Raw genomic sequence first — 18678 nt, 5'->3', positions numbered from 1 at the left:
ACTTTGGTTTGGAGAAGGTTAAAATGGTGGATGGAAGGAGAGGATTGGGCCGCTGTCTTCCTGAATGCTGAGCTGTAGACACAGTGGAGAGGAATTCACTGCCCCAGTGGTGTTAATAGGCCTTGGGATCTTTAACTCACTCAGTACGGCCAGCCCTCTCTTCTCCTCTACACAGACCCCTCGGATGTCCAGTGGGTGTCTGAATGACCCAACCATTAGCTTCCGTCGTCAGAATTGTGGTATCTTTGTCAACATTCACCTCTTCAGTATAAGAGCCTTCCGTTTGTAATATTTTGATGGTGGTAATTGGGGTGAAACACTGTTAACGTCATCTCTTTTGCCGTTCGTATGGAGAGAGTTAAACATTGTGAATATTTTGATTCTGGCTGTGTCATAAGTAATGCTGTATGAATCTGGTGAAACCTAGACTGGTTTTTTTGGGTTTTTTTTTATGGACTTGACAAAAGAGAAATCCTAAAAGGTTGTGTGTGTGTGTGTACTTTGAAAAATAAAGGAGGGGTGTGTGTGTTGGGGGAGGGTGGGGGTGGGGAGGGGTGCATGAGTTAACGGGGTGGGGAGCCTAGCTTTGTAAAGTCTACTTTCATCTTTAAAAAAAAAAGAAAAAAAAAAAAGCTTTCTAGAAGTTGTGCCGGTATTTTTGTCCTTTTTTTTTTGTTTTTATTTTTTTTGTTTATTTGATGAAACTGTTGGTTGAGCAAATGCTATGTATATATGAAGATGAGTTTTCATTATTACAGTTTGGTGTCCAGTTTTGATGATGATGATTTGTCGTTCTGCAGGAGGAATTGATTTTTTTTTTTTTTTTTTTTTTTTTTTTCCAAAGGAAAAAATAAAAAATGTTCACACACACCTGTTGACAAGAGAGAAAATAAAGCAGACCGTGATCTGAATGGTTGAGAAGCAAAAGTGTGAATTGTTTGCCATGTTGATTCATTCATAACCGAGATGCAAGTAAAGCTTACTATCACCATTTGGATCCTGATTCATGCTGTTTTTGGGTTTGTTGTGCTTTCTTGCAGTCAGCGACTGGTGTGATGTTTGATGGTCACGGTGTTTGTGTGTGTGTGTGTGTGTGTGTGAATGCTGTGCTGTGACACAATATAAAATGCATGAATAAAATGATGAAGTTTGTAGGAAGGTGGCAGAATGGATAAGACGCTTATCTGCCAGTAAGTACAGTGTCTGTGAGGGTGTGGGTTTGATTCCCGCCCTCACCCTTTCTTCCAAGTTTGACTCTGTCCCCAATACCCTCCCTCACCCCCTTCCCATGTGTATGTCCAATGGCCTGAGTCTAATGGCCTGAGGCCAATGTACAATAAATCATTTGCCTTATCTTGTCCTAAGTTTGACTGGAAAATCAAACAGGCATCTGGTCATCATTCAGAGGACATGATAAACCAAGGTCCCATGTAGGCCAATGTACAACAAATCATTTGTCATGCATTGTCCTAAGTTTCACTGTGAAATCAAACAGCATCTGGGCATTATTCAGATGACATGATACACCAAGGTCCCATATAGGCCAATGTACAATAAATCATTTGTCTCGTCTTGTCCTAAGCTTGACTGTGAAATCAAACTGAGCATCTGGTCATCATTCAGATGACATGATACACCAAGGTCCCGTGTGCAGCACGCACTTGGCCACACTGAAAAAGAACCCACAGCAACAAAAGTGTACAATAAATCATTTATCTTGTCTTAAGTTTGACTGGAAAATCAGTCTGTGCATCTGGTCATCATTCAGACGACATGATAAACCAAGGTCCCATGTGCAGCACATACTTGGCGCACTGGAAAAGAACCCACAGCAACAAAAGTGTCCTCTGGCCAAATTCTGTGGAAGAAATCCACTCTGACACGTACACAGATATCCTTGCATGCACTCAAGGCCTGAGTTAGCTTATTGAATTATATTCCTGTCAGGCCTCTGCCTAGCAAATGTTTGGTGTACATGGATTTGTTTGAACACAGTGATGCTTCCTTCTTTTTTTTTCTTTTTTTTTTTTGTATGCTTACAGTTGACTTCATCAAGTTTTTGCACCTTATAAATATTATTATTATTAGTAGTAGTTTTTTGGTTTTTTTTAATGTATTTATGTATTATTTATTTATTTACTTTTTAACATTTAAAAAAAAAATTTTTATTTCATTTTATTTTTTTGTTTTGTTTGGTTTTGTTATTCATTTTATCTTATTTTATTATTTTATTTTATTAAAAAAATTTTTTTTTCTCGAGGCCTAAGTGCGTCGGGTTACGCTGCTGGTCAGGCATCTGCTTGGCAGATGTGGTGTAGCGTATATGGATTTGTCCGAACGCAGTGACGCCTCCTTGAGCTACTGACACTGACGCTGAGAAACTGAAAACAAATGAAGTTATGTGCATGCATGCTGCGTTGGGCTTACCCAAGCACACATTTCAAGTCAATTTGAATTTGCTAAGAACTGTCCAGAGCGATCATGACTGCGACTGAAGGGAATAATTATGTGGAACCAGAAACCATGAAGTATACATACAATGCATAAAACCGAAGGAAGAAATCATGCTACTTTTTGTCACAACATATTTCTCTGCAGGAAATTCAGACAGCTTACCCCCCCCCCCCCCCCCGGGGAGAGCAAGTCACTGCAGTGCAGGGTCACCCATATTTTTTTTCGTTTGTCCTGTTTGCAAATGTTTTATTTATTTATTTATTTTTACTGTCAAAATGGAGTTTTCTTACATTTACCAGGGACAGACTTTTTGCTGATGTAGGTTCTTTTCTGTGCGCTAAAGTGCATGCTGCAGAGGGGACCTCAGTTTAATCGTCTCATTCGAATGACTAGCACCCAGACCACAAACTCAATGTCTTGTGGAGTGGGGAGTAAAAATCCTGGTCTGTATGTGGGGTTCGAATCTGGACACTCACTTTATAGTTGGGTGCATTTCCTCTAGGCCACTGCTCCCCCTATCCTACCTTTAGTACAGTGCCATTCATGCAGGTGGATCTATCCTACCTTTAGTACAGTCCCATTCGTGCAGGTGGATCTATCCTACCTTTAGTACAGTGCCATTCGTGCAGGTGGATCTATCCTACCTTTAGTACAGTGTCATTCGTGCAGGTGGATCTATCCTACCTTTAGTACAGTCCCATTCATGCAGGTGGATCTATCCTACCTTTAGTACAGTGTCATTCGTGCAGGTGGATCTATTCTATCTTTAGTACAGTCCCATTCATGCAGGTGGATCTATCCTACCTTTAGTACAGTGTCATTCGTGCAGGTGGATCTATCCTACCTTTAGTACAGTGTCATTCGTGCAGGTGGATCTATCCTACCTTTAGTACAGTCCCATTCATGCAGGTGGATCTATCCTACCTTTAGTACAGTCCCATTCATGCAGGTGGATCTATCCTACCTTTAGTACAGTCCCATTCATGCAGGTGGATCTATCCTACCTTTAGTACAGTCCCATTTGTGCAGGTGGATCTATCCTACCTTTAGTACAGTCCCATTCATGCAGGTGGATCTATCCTACCTTTAGTACAGTCCCCATTCATGCAGGTGGATCTATCCTACCTTTAGTACAGTCCCATTTGTGCAGGTGGATCTATCCTACCTTTAGTACAGTCCCATTCATGCAGGTGGATCTATCCAACCTTTAGTACAGTCCCAAAGGCCATTCATGCAGGTGGATCTATCCTACCTTTAGTACAGTCCCATTTGTGCAGGTGGATCTATCCTACCTTTAGTACAGTCCCATTCATGCAGGTGGATCTATCCTACCTTTAGTACAGTCCCAATGGCCATTCATGCAGGTGGATCTATCCTACCTTTAGTACAGTCCCATTCATGCAGGTGGATCTATCCTACCTTTAGTACAGTCCCATTCATGCAGGTGGATCTATCCTACCTTTAACACAGTCGCATTCATGCAGGTGGATCTATCCTAGTAGGAATATTCCTTTCACAAAATCATTAGATTTTTAACATGAACTTGTGAAAACTGGATAGTGTGTTCATTTTCCTTTCATTATAAAGTATAGGTTATATACAGTTTCATTTAGTACTTTTCTTGCCAGAATATGCATTATAATCACCACCCTCTGTAACCAAAACCTGCAAACAGTTGTCACTGAGCCTAGAAAAAGGCTTGGCATTGAGAAGGTTAACACCTACTACCTCACCAGCCAGTGCACAACTAATACAAAGAGAGAGAGAGAGAGGGGGGGGGGGGGAGGGGGCTGGGGGAGGTAAGCCAGGAAGAAGAAAGATATGTGGGATGGTGTGTGTTAAGGGTAGAGGTGGGGGGTGTGAGATGTTAACGATGAACCACTATTTTCGGAAGATTCACTCATTGGGCAGACAGGCTGAAAACTGAAGACAGACACACACGTGCATTCATACACACACACACACACACACAACTTTTATCAGCATACGCCATTTATTGTAAATCACGTCTTTCCGTCCAAGATTTGTAAAGGGAGCTCACAGAGAAACAACATTCATGACCTATGGGTAAGGAATACGACTCAGCTGTTACTACTACTAAACCAAACCAAACTTCATCCATGTTTTGTTTTTTTCCCTCACAAAAACAGCAGCTAGATAAAAGCATGGATATAAGGTAGGTATGGGTAATTGTGAACGATCCAGTCGACGCGACCAGCTCAACGTGTGTACTGTAAAGATGACATGTCATACGATAGTCAAACATAGTTCTTTTGTTTTTGAAGGCCTTCTCCAACTGGTTGCACCAGGAAAAGTTCGTCTGCTCATTCTTTTCAACGTTTTGTTGACGTTTGAAATAGCAAGGGTGCCTGAGGGTAAATGCGAATGGGCAAGTCTAATTGCGAACGATAGCTTTGGGTACATGTAGACAATTAAAACAGAAGCAGGTCTTGAACTCATTTGATGCAACATATTATTGGAACATCCCACTAGACTGTTGTATTGTTGGTTTTGATCACACATGCCCACAAACACACAGACAGACTGTACAGCATCGTTTGCAAACAGACTCACGTCAAAAAAAATTCTATGGTCTAACTGCAAACGACAATATTTTGCAGATTCCTATCAAAACCGACGTTCTGATCTGTCACCAGTATGCTTTCTGAAATTCTCCCAGCAATGGTAATGCGCATTCAACATATCCGATCAAATAAAACTATTTCAAACTGTGTCAAAGTTAGGATTTAGAGAGTTACGTTTGTAATCTTGGTCGGCAGTGGTGCGTGAAGACAAGAAATAGCGCGGAAACAGCCTGAAGTAACTCCTGTTTGACTGGTTATTTGAAATGGATATTCATTAAAGTTTTAGGAAAAGGTCGAAGCAGACGTTAAATTGTAAAATGCAACTGTTAAGAACACTTCGAAGTGGGGCGATATACGGATCGTTCACAATTACACGCTGTTCGCAATTACCCATACCTACCCTCCACATGAAAGACAACGTTCTATACAGTATGAACACAGGTTTGGGTGAAGGGAAAACAACACATTCACATTTGTTCCACGACAACAGAATCTATCAATCTTTTTCTTTCCTGTGGCTCATGATATGACTTGTGAGGCCACAGACACGACCTCAAAGGCTTTGAGTTAAAAAACTTAAATGCAGTCTGGCTGTAAACACACATTCATTACAAAGGGATCCTAAACTCCACAACCCAGTAATAACCTTTCACACGACACGGCTTCATCAAAACAACAAACCGACAGCAGTAGGGTAATACCCAGAGAAAAACAAAAGACACTTCGGGTGGGAAAAGATTTCTATGGAATGTACTGGGCGTTCAAGATCCATTACATTATTATTCAACACAAAGGAAATCAACTCAGCTTACTTGCTGCACAAATTCAAACTGTTTGCTGCCAAAGCAGATTTTTTTTTTTAAACTGTTTTTTCAACAGAACAAACAAATGTAAAAAAAAACAAAAAAAAACAAACAAACAAAACTGCCAGCGCTAAAGTTCTGTTAATCTCAAACATAATGGAAATTCAACTTCACTGCCTGCCATTAATTATTGCTTGAACTGATGCTTTGATCATCACAATTATGTTAATGGCAGAGACACAAAGAGATCAAACACTGAATTCTTGTAACCTACAAACAAAGAATTTGTCATGAAATCCACATAAAATCATTTATGAGTTCTTGTATAAGTGCTCGAAAAATAAAAAAAATAAAACAATTCAAAAAGAAAAAAGGAAAAAAGAAAAGGTACTTCATGCACTGGTTTAAAACAAGTTTACAAGTAATTCTGACAAACAAAAATTCGCCGAAAACTGTCCATTGTGACATCAATACTTCTACTTCCATTGCCAAAATAAAATCACCAATCCTCTAACATTTAAGGGATTTGAAAAAAAGAAGAAAAAAAAAAAGAAAAAAAAAAGTCCCAGTCACAACACACAGCTGTACGTCAAGAAGAAGGGAGACTACTTGGCCAGTGGTTTGGCTGCCTCTTCAATGAAGTTGGCCAAAGTTATGTCCCTCGTGGAAAGCCCGTTCACATCATGGGAGCTCAGGGTAATCTGGACCTGTGTGTGCGGGGTGGGTGGGAAGAAATGAAATAGAACGTAACAACCTTAAATCAGACAATCCTCATTGCTAAACCTTTCATCCAAAAGCAAGAGACAAGTAATGCCAAGATTAAGAAAAATAAATACATTCTTCAACAAAATGAAAAGAATATTTCACAATGGTTGTGGTTTGCTCTTTTACATCCGTAACACAAAAAACAAAGCAAAGATTAAGAAAGATATACATCGTTTAGAATTGTTTTTCGTTGTATTTTCTGTGGAAAAAAAACAACAAATGAAAACAAAACAACAACAACAATGGTATCCATAAAAAAAAAAAGAAATGTGGAAAATCATCAAAATGTACACAAAATATTAATATATAATACATCACTTTGTCATAATTGAGGATATATACACTGCCGTTCCTTTGCTTTATGCATACACACTGTTATTTATTCACAAATCTTTTATCCTGTCTTGTTAAAATTGCAACCCTATAAACAATGTGAATTACAAAAAGAAGAAAAAAACAATTTCAATCAATTAAAACAAAAACAAAACAAAAAGCACACACACACACACACACACACACACACACACACACACACACACACACAAAATGAAACCATAACAAGAACACTGCACCCACTCCTGAAAGAAGTAAAAACAAATTTCAATAACACACAAGGATCACAGCTAATCAATAACACACAAGGATCACAGCTAATCAATAACACACAAGGATCACAGCTAATCAATAACACACAAGGATCACAGCTAATCAATAACACACAAGGATCACAGCTAATCAATAACACATAAGGAACACAGCTAATCAATAACACACAAGGATCACAGCTAATCAATAACACACAAGGATCACAGCTAATCAATAACACACAAGGATCACAGCTAATCAATAACACACAAGGATCACAGCTAATCAATAACACACAAGGATCACAGCTAATCAATAACACACAAGGATCACAGCTAATCAATAACACACAAGGATCACAGCTAATCAATAACACACAAGGATCTCAGCTAATCAATAACACACAAGGATCACAGTTAATCAATAACACACAAGGATCACAGCTAATCAATAACACACAAGGATCACAGCTAATCAATAACACACAAGGATCACAGCTAATCAATAACACACAAGGATCACAGCTAATCAAAATGAATAAAACACAAGACATACAAAGCTTCAATGCTATGTTGATGTCAAGCTAAAATCATCAAGAGATTATGACACACACAGTGATCACAATCATACACATCAATGAAATGATCGCATTCCCAATGTGAATACATAAAAGACACCTCTCGCATGCGATAAATCACAGTCATACACATATGCAATAAGCACGGTAGGAGAACAGGCATAAATACCATATCATATAACTAAAACAAAGACATACATGATTAAAAACCAGGCTAATCAACAGTATTCAAAATGAACACAAGCACAGAATACACACATGCATGCACACACACACACACACACAAACACGCATGCACAAACGCACAACACAGACCTTGTTGTAGACGTTGAACCACTCTGGGTGGTGGTCCATTTTGTCAGCCTTCAGGCCCACCCTGGTCATGAACCCAAACGCCTGCAACAGTCACAACAGCACAGTGCAGTGGTGGCCCAGAGGTAACGCCAGTATTTTCAGTATTTCAGCAGCTCAAGGAGGCGTCACTGCGTATGTACAAATCCATAGTTATACGCTACACCACATCTGCCGAGCAGATGCCTGACCAGCAGCGTAACCCAATGCGCTTAGTCAGGCCTTGAGGGGAAAAAAAAAAGAAAAAAAAGAATGCTGTTGTTGTTGTTATTGAAAACTTTCAATAGATTTCACACTTCAAGACACGGGCTTGGCGGCTTTGGCTTTGGCTTTGGCATGGGTGTGGGCGTGGGCGGGGACAGGGGCAGGGATGGGTGTGGAGGCGGGGGCGGGGGCGGGGGCAGGGATGGGTGTGGAGGCGGGGGGCGGGGGCGGGGGCAGGGATGGGTGTGGAGGCAGGGGCGGGGGCGGGGGCAGGGATGGGTGTGGAGGCGGGGGCAGGGGCGGGGGCAGGGGCAGGGATGGGTGTGGAGGCGGGGGCGGGGGCAGGGATGGGTGTGGAGGCGGGGGCGGGGGCAGGGATGGGTGTGGAGGCGGGGGCGGGAGCGGGGGCAGGGATCGGTGTGGAGGCGGGGGCGGGGGAGGGGGCGGGGGCAGGGATGGGTGTGGAGGCGGGGGCGGGGGCAGGGGCAGGGATGGGTGTGGAGGCGGGGGCGGGGGCGGGGGCAGGGATGGGTGTGGAGGCGGGGGCGGGGGCAGGGGCAGGGATGGGTGTGGAGGCGGGGGCGGGGGTGGGGGCAGGGATGGGTGTGGAGGCGGGGGCGGGGACAGGGGCAGGGATGGGTGTGGAGGCGGGGGCAGGGGCAGGGGCAGGGATGGATGCGGAGGCGGGGGCCTGGGGCAGGGGCAGGGATGGGTGCGGAGGCGCGGGCGGGGGCAGGGGCAGGGATGGATGCGGAGGCGAGGGCCTGGGGGCGGGGGCAGGGGCAGGGATGGGTGCTGAGGCGGGGGCCTGGGCAGGGGCAGGGATGGGTGCCGAGGCGGGGGCGGGGGCAGGGGCAGGGGCAGGGATGGGTGCGGAGGCGGGGGCCTGGGGGCGGGGGCAGGGGCAGGGATGGGTGCGGAGGCGGGGGCCTGGGGGTGGGGGCAGGGGCAGGGATGGGTGCGGAGGCGGGGGCCTGGGGGTGGGGGCAGGGGCAGGGACAGGGATGGGTGCGGAGGCGGGGGCCTGGGGGCGGGGGCAGGGGCAGGGATGGGTGCGGAGGCGGGGGCCTGGGGGCGGGGGCAGGGGCAGGGATGGGTGCGGAGGCGGGGGCCTGGGGGCGGGGGCAGGGGCAGGGATGGGTGCGGAGGCGGGGGCCTGGGGGTGGGGGCAGGGGCAGGGACAGGGATGGGTGCGGAGGCGGGGGCCTGGGGGCGGGGGCAGGGGCAGGGGCAGGGATGGGTGCGGAGCCGGGGGCCTGGGGGCGGGGGCAGGGGCAGGGATGGGTGCGGAGGCGGGGGCCTGGGGGCGGGGGCAGGGGCAGGGACAGGGATGGGTGTGGAGGCGGGGGCCTGGGATGGGTGCGGAGGCAGGGGCCTGGGGGCAGGGGCAGGGATGGGTGCGGAGGCGGGGGCCTGGGGGGCAGGGATGGGTGCGGAGGAGGGGGGCTGGGGGCGGGGGCAGGGGCAGGGATGGGTGCAGAGGCGGGGGCCTGGGGGCAGGGGCAGGGATGGGTGCGGAGGCGGGGGCCTGGGGGGCAGGGATGGGTGCGGAGGAGGGGGGCTGGGGGCGGGGGCAGGGGCAGGGATGGGTGCGGAGGCGGGGGCCTGGGGGCGGGGGCAGGGGCAGGGATGGGTGCGGAGGCGGGGGTGTGGTTGGGGGCGGGGGCAGGGGCAGGGGCAGAGATGGGTGCGGAGGCGGAGGCGGGGGCCTGGGCAGGGACAGGGATGGGTGCGGAGGCGGGGGCGGGGGCAGGGGCAGGGGTGGGTGTGGAGGCAGGGGCAGGGGTGGGGGCAGGGACAGAGGTGGGTGTGGAGGCGGGGGCAGGGGCAGGGGCAGGTAACGCCAACGCCCAGGAAGAGAGAGAATCTGAGCGCACAGTACAGAATGCCGATCTTCCCAGTATTTTCTCTACCTCCACTAGAACCTAATAATAATAAAAGTATAAGATACTTATATAGCACACTATCAAGAAATCTGCTCTAGGTGCTTTACAAAAACACTTTTGTTACATAACATATTACATCAATGTTACATACACATATCAAAATATGACTAAAAAACTAAACACACACACACACACATACACCCACTCACCCAAACACACACACTGCATACATTCATTTTAACATATGTACATAGCAGCTACTCTCAACACGTACGCACACACAGACAGGCACAAAACACAAACACACACACACAAATACACATTCATATATACACTGCAGTACACATACACATGTATACACACACAGTCAAGCACAGCTCACGCAAAGGAAGTGGAGCTGCCACAACAGAACGTATTGCTGAGGGAAGAGGTGAGTTTTGAGAACAAGATCTAAAAGAAAAATAACAGGAGGCAAGCTTAACCCTTTGAGCCCTGAGTTCCTGAGCAATTTTAACCCTTCTGCCTGAGCTCCTGAGCCAAAATTTGCAAATAACTGGCATTTAATGTGCCACGGCAGATATAAAAAGAGTGCCCTGACCACCGCTTTACCGGTGGTGGAGAAAAATGACATAATGCCTAGCCACCGGTTGAGCGGTGCGTAAACACTTGTGTCGTGTTTTGCTATTGGTTGACTTATACTGAAATCGATCTTTTTTTTATCCAAAACACATGCACAAAACACAGTGAAAAGGCGCGGCATGAATACTATAGGGACAGTATACATTAAATTACACATGTATTACGAAATGTAAAGTGGTAAGACATCAAAATAAAGAGGCTGGTCTTTCACATTTCGCTTTACAAAACAGTGCACCAAATACAAAAACAGCAAAGTACATTCGATAAGATCACACTTTTTTTTCTTTTTTTCTTTTTTTTTGTGAAAAAAGCTATTCTTCCACCCTTTACTGGCACACTTTACATATCAGTCGCTATTTGTCAGGGTGGAGGGGGTGCAGTGCAGGGAAAGAGAATAAGTTCTTGTGTATCATTTAAAGCATAAATATAAAAACTTATACGTACAATATCTTGCTTATTTCTTTGTGTGAAATTCAGACTGCTGTCTCAGAGCAGAGTGCATTATCACACATATTTTCTGTTTCCTTTTTTTTTTTTTTGTCTGCAAGAGTGTCTGCTTTATGTAGCACTGTCATAGTGGCTTTTTCTACAGAATATTTCCGAGTACAACCCAGTTGTTGTCATGGGTTGCTTTGTGTGCTGTCTGTAAGGGCATACTGCAAATGAGGCCTTGGTTTATCGTCTAACCCAAAAGACTAAAGTTTAGAAAAAACAGAAGGGGACAACACATATATATTTCATGAATTTGGCCAGGTATATATATATATATCTGACAGTCAGTCGTGTCCGACTATGACCATCAGAACAGCAGAGGAGGCAACTGCTGTTAAACTGGACCAAAAAAAAAGAAAAAAAAAAAGAAATCTGTGACAAAAAGTAAACCAATACAATATATACAATATTATACCATCTCATTTCATCTTTCTGTTCTCTAGTCTAAGGAAACAATTCACATTTCCCTTTGCTCGTGAGACAACAACAACAACAACAACAACAAAATTTGTGCTCAAATCCTGTTCTGTTTCAGCTTGATAAGTTTGTCAAAAGTTACTTTTCAGAGCCAGGGATTTTCTTTATCTCTTGCGATGCTAAGCTGTGTTACACAGTACACTGACCTGGTTGAAGTCCTTGAAGAGAAACTCCTTGTAGATGGCGTCACGTCCTTCCACCATCGACCACCCTGCGGAGGTCAAAGGGGTCAAGGACAAACTCCGCTCCTCCTCAGTCAGCTTGGCTTTCTTTGCTTCCGATGCCTGCACACACACACACACACACACACACACACACACACACACATATGTATATACACACACATATATATCTATACACACACACATATATATATATCTACACACACACACACACACACATATATCTATGGAGAGACACACACACACACACACACACACACACAGACAAGACAAGACAAATTCTTTATTTCGAGGATAATAGATAAACACTGGTGTGCTTTTTTACATCCAGTCCTCGCCCTGAATAGGGTCTACACTACACAATACTAAATAAAATGAAAGCATGGTGTTAGTACAGATACACAACAGGAATGGAAAAAAAGATTATAATAATAAATAAAAAAAAATAAAAAAACAACAACAAAAAAACCCCAAACAACAACAACAACAACAAAAAACGAAACAAAAAAACAAACAAAAAAACCCCCCAACCAACCAAACAACAACACACACACATTAACACACACACACACACACAGACACACACATGGCATACATGTTCATAGCAACCACATACTTCTAAGCAAGATGTGTTCATGAAATTTGCCACACACATACTTAGTGGCAATAACCACAACTGCTCAAAGTTTGAAAGAAAAACATTGAGTGCACTTGATTTTATTCAAAATTAATAACATCACACAAAATGAAAAGCGAAAAGAAAAGAAAATGAATCACAGCATCACATTCACTTACAAATCATGGAAAGGACTGCAGGAAAACTGTACACACAAACGCAACCCTACTCTTTCGAATAATGTACATACATGGAGAAAATGCGGAGAAAAGACAGACAGACAGACAGACAAACAGACAGAGACACAAAGGGAGGGAGGGAGAGAGAGAGAGAGAGCGAGAGACAGAGAGAGAGAGAAAGAGAGATTGTGTATGTGTGTAAGAGACAGCGTGTGCAAGCACATTTGCCTCTTTCTGTGTCAAGCCATGCACTAAGCATATTATCTAGTCCCACTGGCTGTTCACGTTTAACACTTGTTATCTATAATTATCTCATGATCTATATGATCTTTAGTATGTGTTTGTACTGATATAATGTGTGTTGATGTTACATGCATCAATATTTATTATATGATTTTATATGTACTTTGTTTTCTGTGTACTTTCCAAACCTTGGAGACAAACGACTGAAAAAAAAAAAAGGCACATAATACTCCCCGGTCACATGCATTTTAAGCTAATGACAAAGCGCCAAAGTGTCGCAAACCTCTTATTAGTTTATGTTGTTTCAATTCTGTTTTTCCTTTCTGTTCCATTTTATCTGTTTTGCACATTTTGTTCTGATGATTTGTACCTACTATGTCACTAGAGCTTTACAGCTAATAGACATTAAACATTTCAGCGTTCAGTATCAAAAAACAATCACACGTTTAACTCTTGTTATCTGTCAAAAAAACAATCACACTTTTAACTCTTGTTATCATCAAAAAAACACCAAGCACGCACACACACACACACAGAGTGTTTTGTTTTACTTTATTTATCGTTTATGCGCATACCCCCCAACCCCACCCTCCCGTTTCCCAAGTGGATTCTAGCACACTGTCTGAAGGAGATAACAGAGCATTCTACATCTCATGGTCATGTTCAGCTCTGCCACAATCACAACCTCTCTCTCTCTCTCCAAAAAGAATGTGATGTTTCAAGACTAAAGACTGCAATTCAAAAATTCATAATGATAATTTCATCATAATGTCCCTTATTCGGAAACATCATTTCTTAGTTTGTCTTTGAAAAAAATCATGTTATTTTATCTTACCGTGTGATAAATCAAGCTGCGATGTTTTATTACTTTCATGCTATAATTCAGCTCAAGTTAAAAAAAAAAATCATGTTATTTTATCTTACCGTGTGATAAATCGAGCTGCGATGTTTTAATACTTTCATGCTATAATTCAGCTCAAGTTAAAAAAAAAAAATCGTGTTATTTTATCTTACCGTGTGATAAATCAAGCTGCGATGTTTTATTACTTTCATGCTATAATTCAGCTCAAGTTAAAAAAATCATGTTATTTTATCTTACTGTGTGATGAATCGAGCTGCTATGTTTTATTACTTTCATGCTATAATTCAGCTCAAGTTAAAAAAATCATGTTATTTTATCTTACCGTGTGATAAATCGAGCTGCGATGTTTTATTACTTTCATGCTATAATTCAGCTCAAGTTAAAAAAAATCATGTTATTTTATCTTACCGTGTGATGAATCGAGCTGCGATGTTTTAATACTTTCATGCTCAAGTTAAAAAAATCATGTTATTTTATCTTACTGTGTGATGAATCGAGCTGCTATGTTTTATTACTTTCATGCTTTAATTCAGCTCAAGTTAAAAAAATCATGTTATTTTATCTTACCGTGTGATAAATCGAGCTGCGATGTTTTATTACTTTCATGCTTTAATTCAGCTCAAGTTAAAAAAATCAGGTTATTTTATCTTACTGTGTGATAAATCGAGCTGCGATGTTTTATTACTTTCATGCTATAATTCTGCTCAAGTTCAACATTTCATTATGTTCCAGTGTATGACGGACTCGAATGCGGACTTAGAGACTACATGCAGCGAGTGATGAGCCTGTCCAGACACACACAGCTGCGAATCGGATTAACCCCTTGACTGGCAATAATTATTTAGGTCAGCTGCAACACACATGCCGTATGCTCTGTCAGCGCTATGTACATCAATGTAGGCTTCTCTATTTGTTGGGAATCTATGCAAGAAATAACACTGACTGGTGTATAATAAAGTTCTTCTTTCACATCCAGTATAAAACAAAAAGGGCTCACTTTCTGATTTGTTGAGTATTTATTGAATTCATTACATGTTTATAATATCGTGTGAATATTTCCACAGACAAACACACAAGCGCTCAACACAAACCAACACAAAAAAGGAGTGATAAGCCTCAAGTCTCCTCTTCTTCTTCTTCAGGATTATCTTCAAGATCGTCACACATGTTTCCTTCATCACAGTCTGCATCATTCACAAATTTCCTCAAACATTTCAAGGCACTGTGAGTCTGAGACTGCCGCTGTGTTGCTTTTTTGAAAAAAGACTGGTTTCAATTCCCCCCCCCCCCCCCAAAAAAAAAAAAATAAAAATAAAAAAGGTTTCGTAAGAACTGTATGACTGAAAAAGGAAGAAATAACTTTTTTTTTTTTTTTAAACCTTTCCTCTGTTAATTTAACAGAGACAGGCTTCACATAAGGCTCTGAGGTAAGGCTTGTCAGGTACAAGCGTAAAAGCAACAATCCTTGTTTCCAAACAGCCATCAATGCAGATAAAAGATGTCATAGCTATGTGGCAATTATTCAGACAGTGAACGGTGTCATTAACCATATGGAAAAATTTTTTTTAGTGGATCTCTTATGGCCGAGTGTTAGGACATGTATTGAAGCTCGCTTGGCTTATATATAAATATCAGAGACTGAGATGAGCTTACAGTTGGGCCAACAGCAAAGTGAAACCTATACGATCATTGTTTTTTCCTCTGCAATGGGAATTCATTTACAGCTTAGTCTTTTGTCAAGGACTATGGCTCTCAAACTTGGAGGCAAGGCTGCACTGACTCTTAGTGCTGGCAGCCTTGGGGGGGCTAGTTTGTCTTTGGGGACCATCCCCAACGTCGACTGTCCTAAAGCCCTCTTGGCCGAAAGAGTGGGGATGTAACTTGCGCAAGACATTCTCCGCTATAATCACATCACAGCCCAGAGAGTCGGGACAGCAGTTGCCTCCACTGCTTTTCTGACAGTCGTAGTCGAACACGACAGACGATCATACATACACTGGAGCTTCGTTCCTGCAGTCCGAACCTGACCTCCAACCTTGGGTCTCTGTGCGGTTCCTCTTTAACTGCTTGCACCACAAACTGTGCACCGTTCACTTGATCACCATCACTTGTTCTTTGCTGAAAAGTCAAAAAAATTCATCACAGAAAATTGTTGGAAATCCATGATAAAAATCATCAGAAAGCCATGATAAAAAAAAAAAATTACATGGATTGACAGCCACATCATACTTAATTCTCAGAAATCCATGACAAAAATTAATATGGATTACCAGCAACATCAAAGTAAACTGTCTGAAATCCATGACAAAAATTAACATGGATTACCAGCAACATCAAAGTAAACTGTCTGAAATCCATGACAAAAATTAACATGGATTACCAGCAACATCAAAGTAAACTGTCTGAAATCCATGACAAAAATTAACATGGATTACCAGCAACATCAAAGTAAACTGTCTGAAATCCATGACAAAAATTAACATGGATTAACAGCCACTTGTTATCATCTAAAATTCAGCAATAACTTCATGAATTTCAATTAAAAAAAAAAAAAAAAAAAAAAAAAAAATTGCCTGAATACATATTATCACTGCATGAATACATTTTTTCCTGACATACAGGCTGCAGCTAATGTTCAGAAAGAAAAAAACAAACCCAACCAGAACTCTTAAAAGAAAACAAAAAAACCCCAGCAATTTTCCTAATCTAAGCTTGCCTAGCAGTTTACCACACTGAATTTCAATCCTACCCTTTTGCGCATGCGTTGCTTGATGTTTCTAACATCATGCAGGTTCAGTCGCTTGCCAAATCTCCCCTCTGCATGATCTCGAACCACCTTTGACGAAACCTTCATTCTGAGGTAGTGCTGAACCTCTTTCTCTTCTTCTGCAGTCAGCAGGCGGTTTTGAGGGTACAGAGCATAGACCTCAGCCCCTGGAGAGGCAAAATGTCAAAGACTGAAGTCTTCAAAATAAAACACATGCGCTCAGACAAGACAAGACAAGACAAAATCTTTATTAACGAGGGTAATAGATAAGCAAGTAACATGCTTTTTTACATCCAGCCCTCGCCCTAAACAGGGAATAAAGCTAAAAAAGCAAAAATGAGCACAAAATAAATATACCATTATTTCACCATTCAAAGCCATTCCACAAAAGGAAAAAGAAGAGAAGAAAAGAGGGGGAAAAAAAAAAATCATGAAACACACACACACACACACACACACACACACACAGAGAAATGCACACAAATGCACCCACTCAAGAGAGAGTGAGAGGGAACCCACAAATTGTCGAAAGCAATGTTGGATTTCAGGTGACGTCAATTTTTGTGAACAAGTACATTTTTAGATTTTGCTTAAAAGTTGTTGTGGTTAGTAATATTTTTTAAAACGTGATGGTAAATTATTCCAATACGTTCCCCCGCTGTATGTTAGGCTGGACTTAAAAAGATCAAGATTTGGACGAGGTATATGCAACCACTGAGTGGTCTGTAATCAGTATGCCTGCACAACAGGTCCTCTCCTCTCTGGTGCTTACCAAGGAAATGTTGAATTGGTGGGGAGGGTCTGAAATATCTGTCCATGCATTTTGTATTTGTATTTGTATTCCTTTTTATCACAACAGATTTCTCTGTGTGAAATTCGGGGCTGCTCTCCCCAGGGAGAGCGCGTCGCTACACTACAGCGCCACCCATTTTTTGGTATTTTTTTCCTGCGTGCAGCTTTATTTGTTTTTCCTGTCGAAGTGGATTTTTCTACAGAATTTTGCCAGGAACAACCCTTTTGTTGCCGTGGGTTCTTTTACGTGCGCTAAGTGCATGCTGCACACGGGACCTTGGTTTATCGTCTCATCCGAATGACTAACATCCAGACCACCACTCAAGGTCTAATGGAAGGGGAGAAAATATCGGCGGCTGAGCCGTCATTCGAACCAGTGCCCTCAGATTCTCTCGCTTCCTAGGCGGACGCGTTACCTCTAGGCCATCACTCCACTTTAACCCATGAACTCCTAGTCAGGTGTGTTACCACAGGGCAACTACCCTGTGTTCCGACAGAGATGGACCCCCTCTGACTTCAATGCTCAACCCGTCATCAGTTCCCGACTCAAGCCTCTGTGCTTCTCTTGTTGATACTTCTGTTGTTGTTTTTTTTGTTTTTGTTTTTTTCCATATTTTTCAATTCATTTACGTTTTCTTTTTTTTTTCTCCTCAAGGCCTGACTAAGCTGCGTTGGGTTATGCTGCTGGTCAGGCATCTGCTTGGTTGGGCCCCTGCCTTTCTATGCAGAGCCCTAGACACAGTGGATGCGAATCCCCTACCCTGACAGCCGTAATAGGCTGCGGGACCTTTGTCCTCTCTCAGATACTGGAGGACGGGAGCGTGGGGGTGACTGATGGCTTCGGCAGACGACAGTTATGGCGGGGCGGAAGTGTATATGGATTTGTCCGAACGCAGTGACACCTCCTTGAGTTTCTGATACTGATACTGATACTGAGCCTTGGAAAACCATCAAGACAGCTTGGTTATTACATTTTCTCCACTGGACTTCTGGCTGCGGCTGATCCAGCCAAATTTCAATAAGTAAAATACATTGATCTGGCTGACGAGAGTTATTCAAGGCTGGATAAATTTGTATTACGTCTTAAAAATCATTAATCATAAAGCGCTGTATATCTTCATGAAACTAAACATGAACCAGTTATATAACCATGGTGGATCACAAGTATGTAGAACAATGGTGGTGGAAGTAGTGTCAATCAACTTTCTGTCTGATATCC

At 42.8% G+C, this 18678-nt stretch overlaps 1 protein-coding gene across 1 annotated transcript in view; it reads right to left on the bottom strand.

The window, feature by feature from the left end:
• Window positions 1-4427: 4427 nt before the first annotated feature.
• The window catches only part of LOC143277519 (uncharacterized), a 15988-nt gene continuing 1737 nt past the window's right edge, over window positions 4428-18678 (bottom strand). The window contains exons 3-7 of the mRNA XM_076582386.1: window positions 16650-16834; window positions 15896-16018; window positions 11965-12102; window positions 8085-8165; window positions 4428-6549 (exon numbers count right to left, since the gene is read on the bottom strand). Coding sequence (XP_076438501.1) covers window positions 6448-6549; window positions 8085-8165; window positions 11965-12102; window positions 15896-16018; window positions 16650-16834 — 629 coding nt within the window. The 3' untranslated portion in view covers window positions 4428-6447. The remainder of the gene's footprint in view (window positions 6550-8084; window positions 8166-11964; window positions 12103-15895; window positions 16019-16649; window positions 16835-18678) is intronic.

This window comes from Babylonia areolata, chromosome 34, assembly GCF_041734735.1.
Source record: "Babylonia areolata isolate BAREFJ2019XMU chromosome 34, ASM4173473v1, whole genome shotgun sequence".
NCBI lineage: Eukaryota > Metazoa > Mollusca > Gastropoda > Neogastropoda > Buccinidae > Babylonia > Babylonia areolata.
Note: the sequence above shows the minus strand (reverse complement) of the source record. Positions and strands in the feature narration are given on the sequence as shown.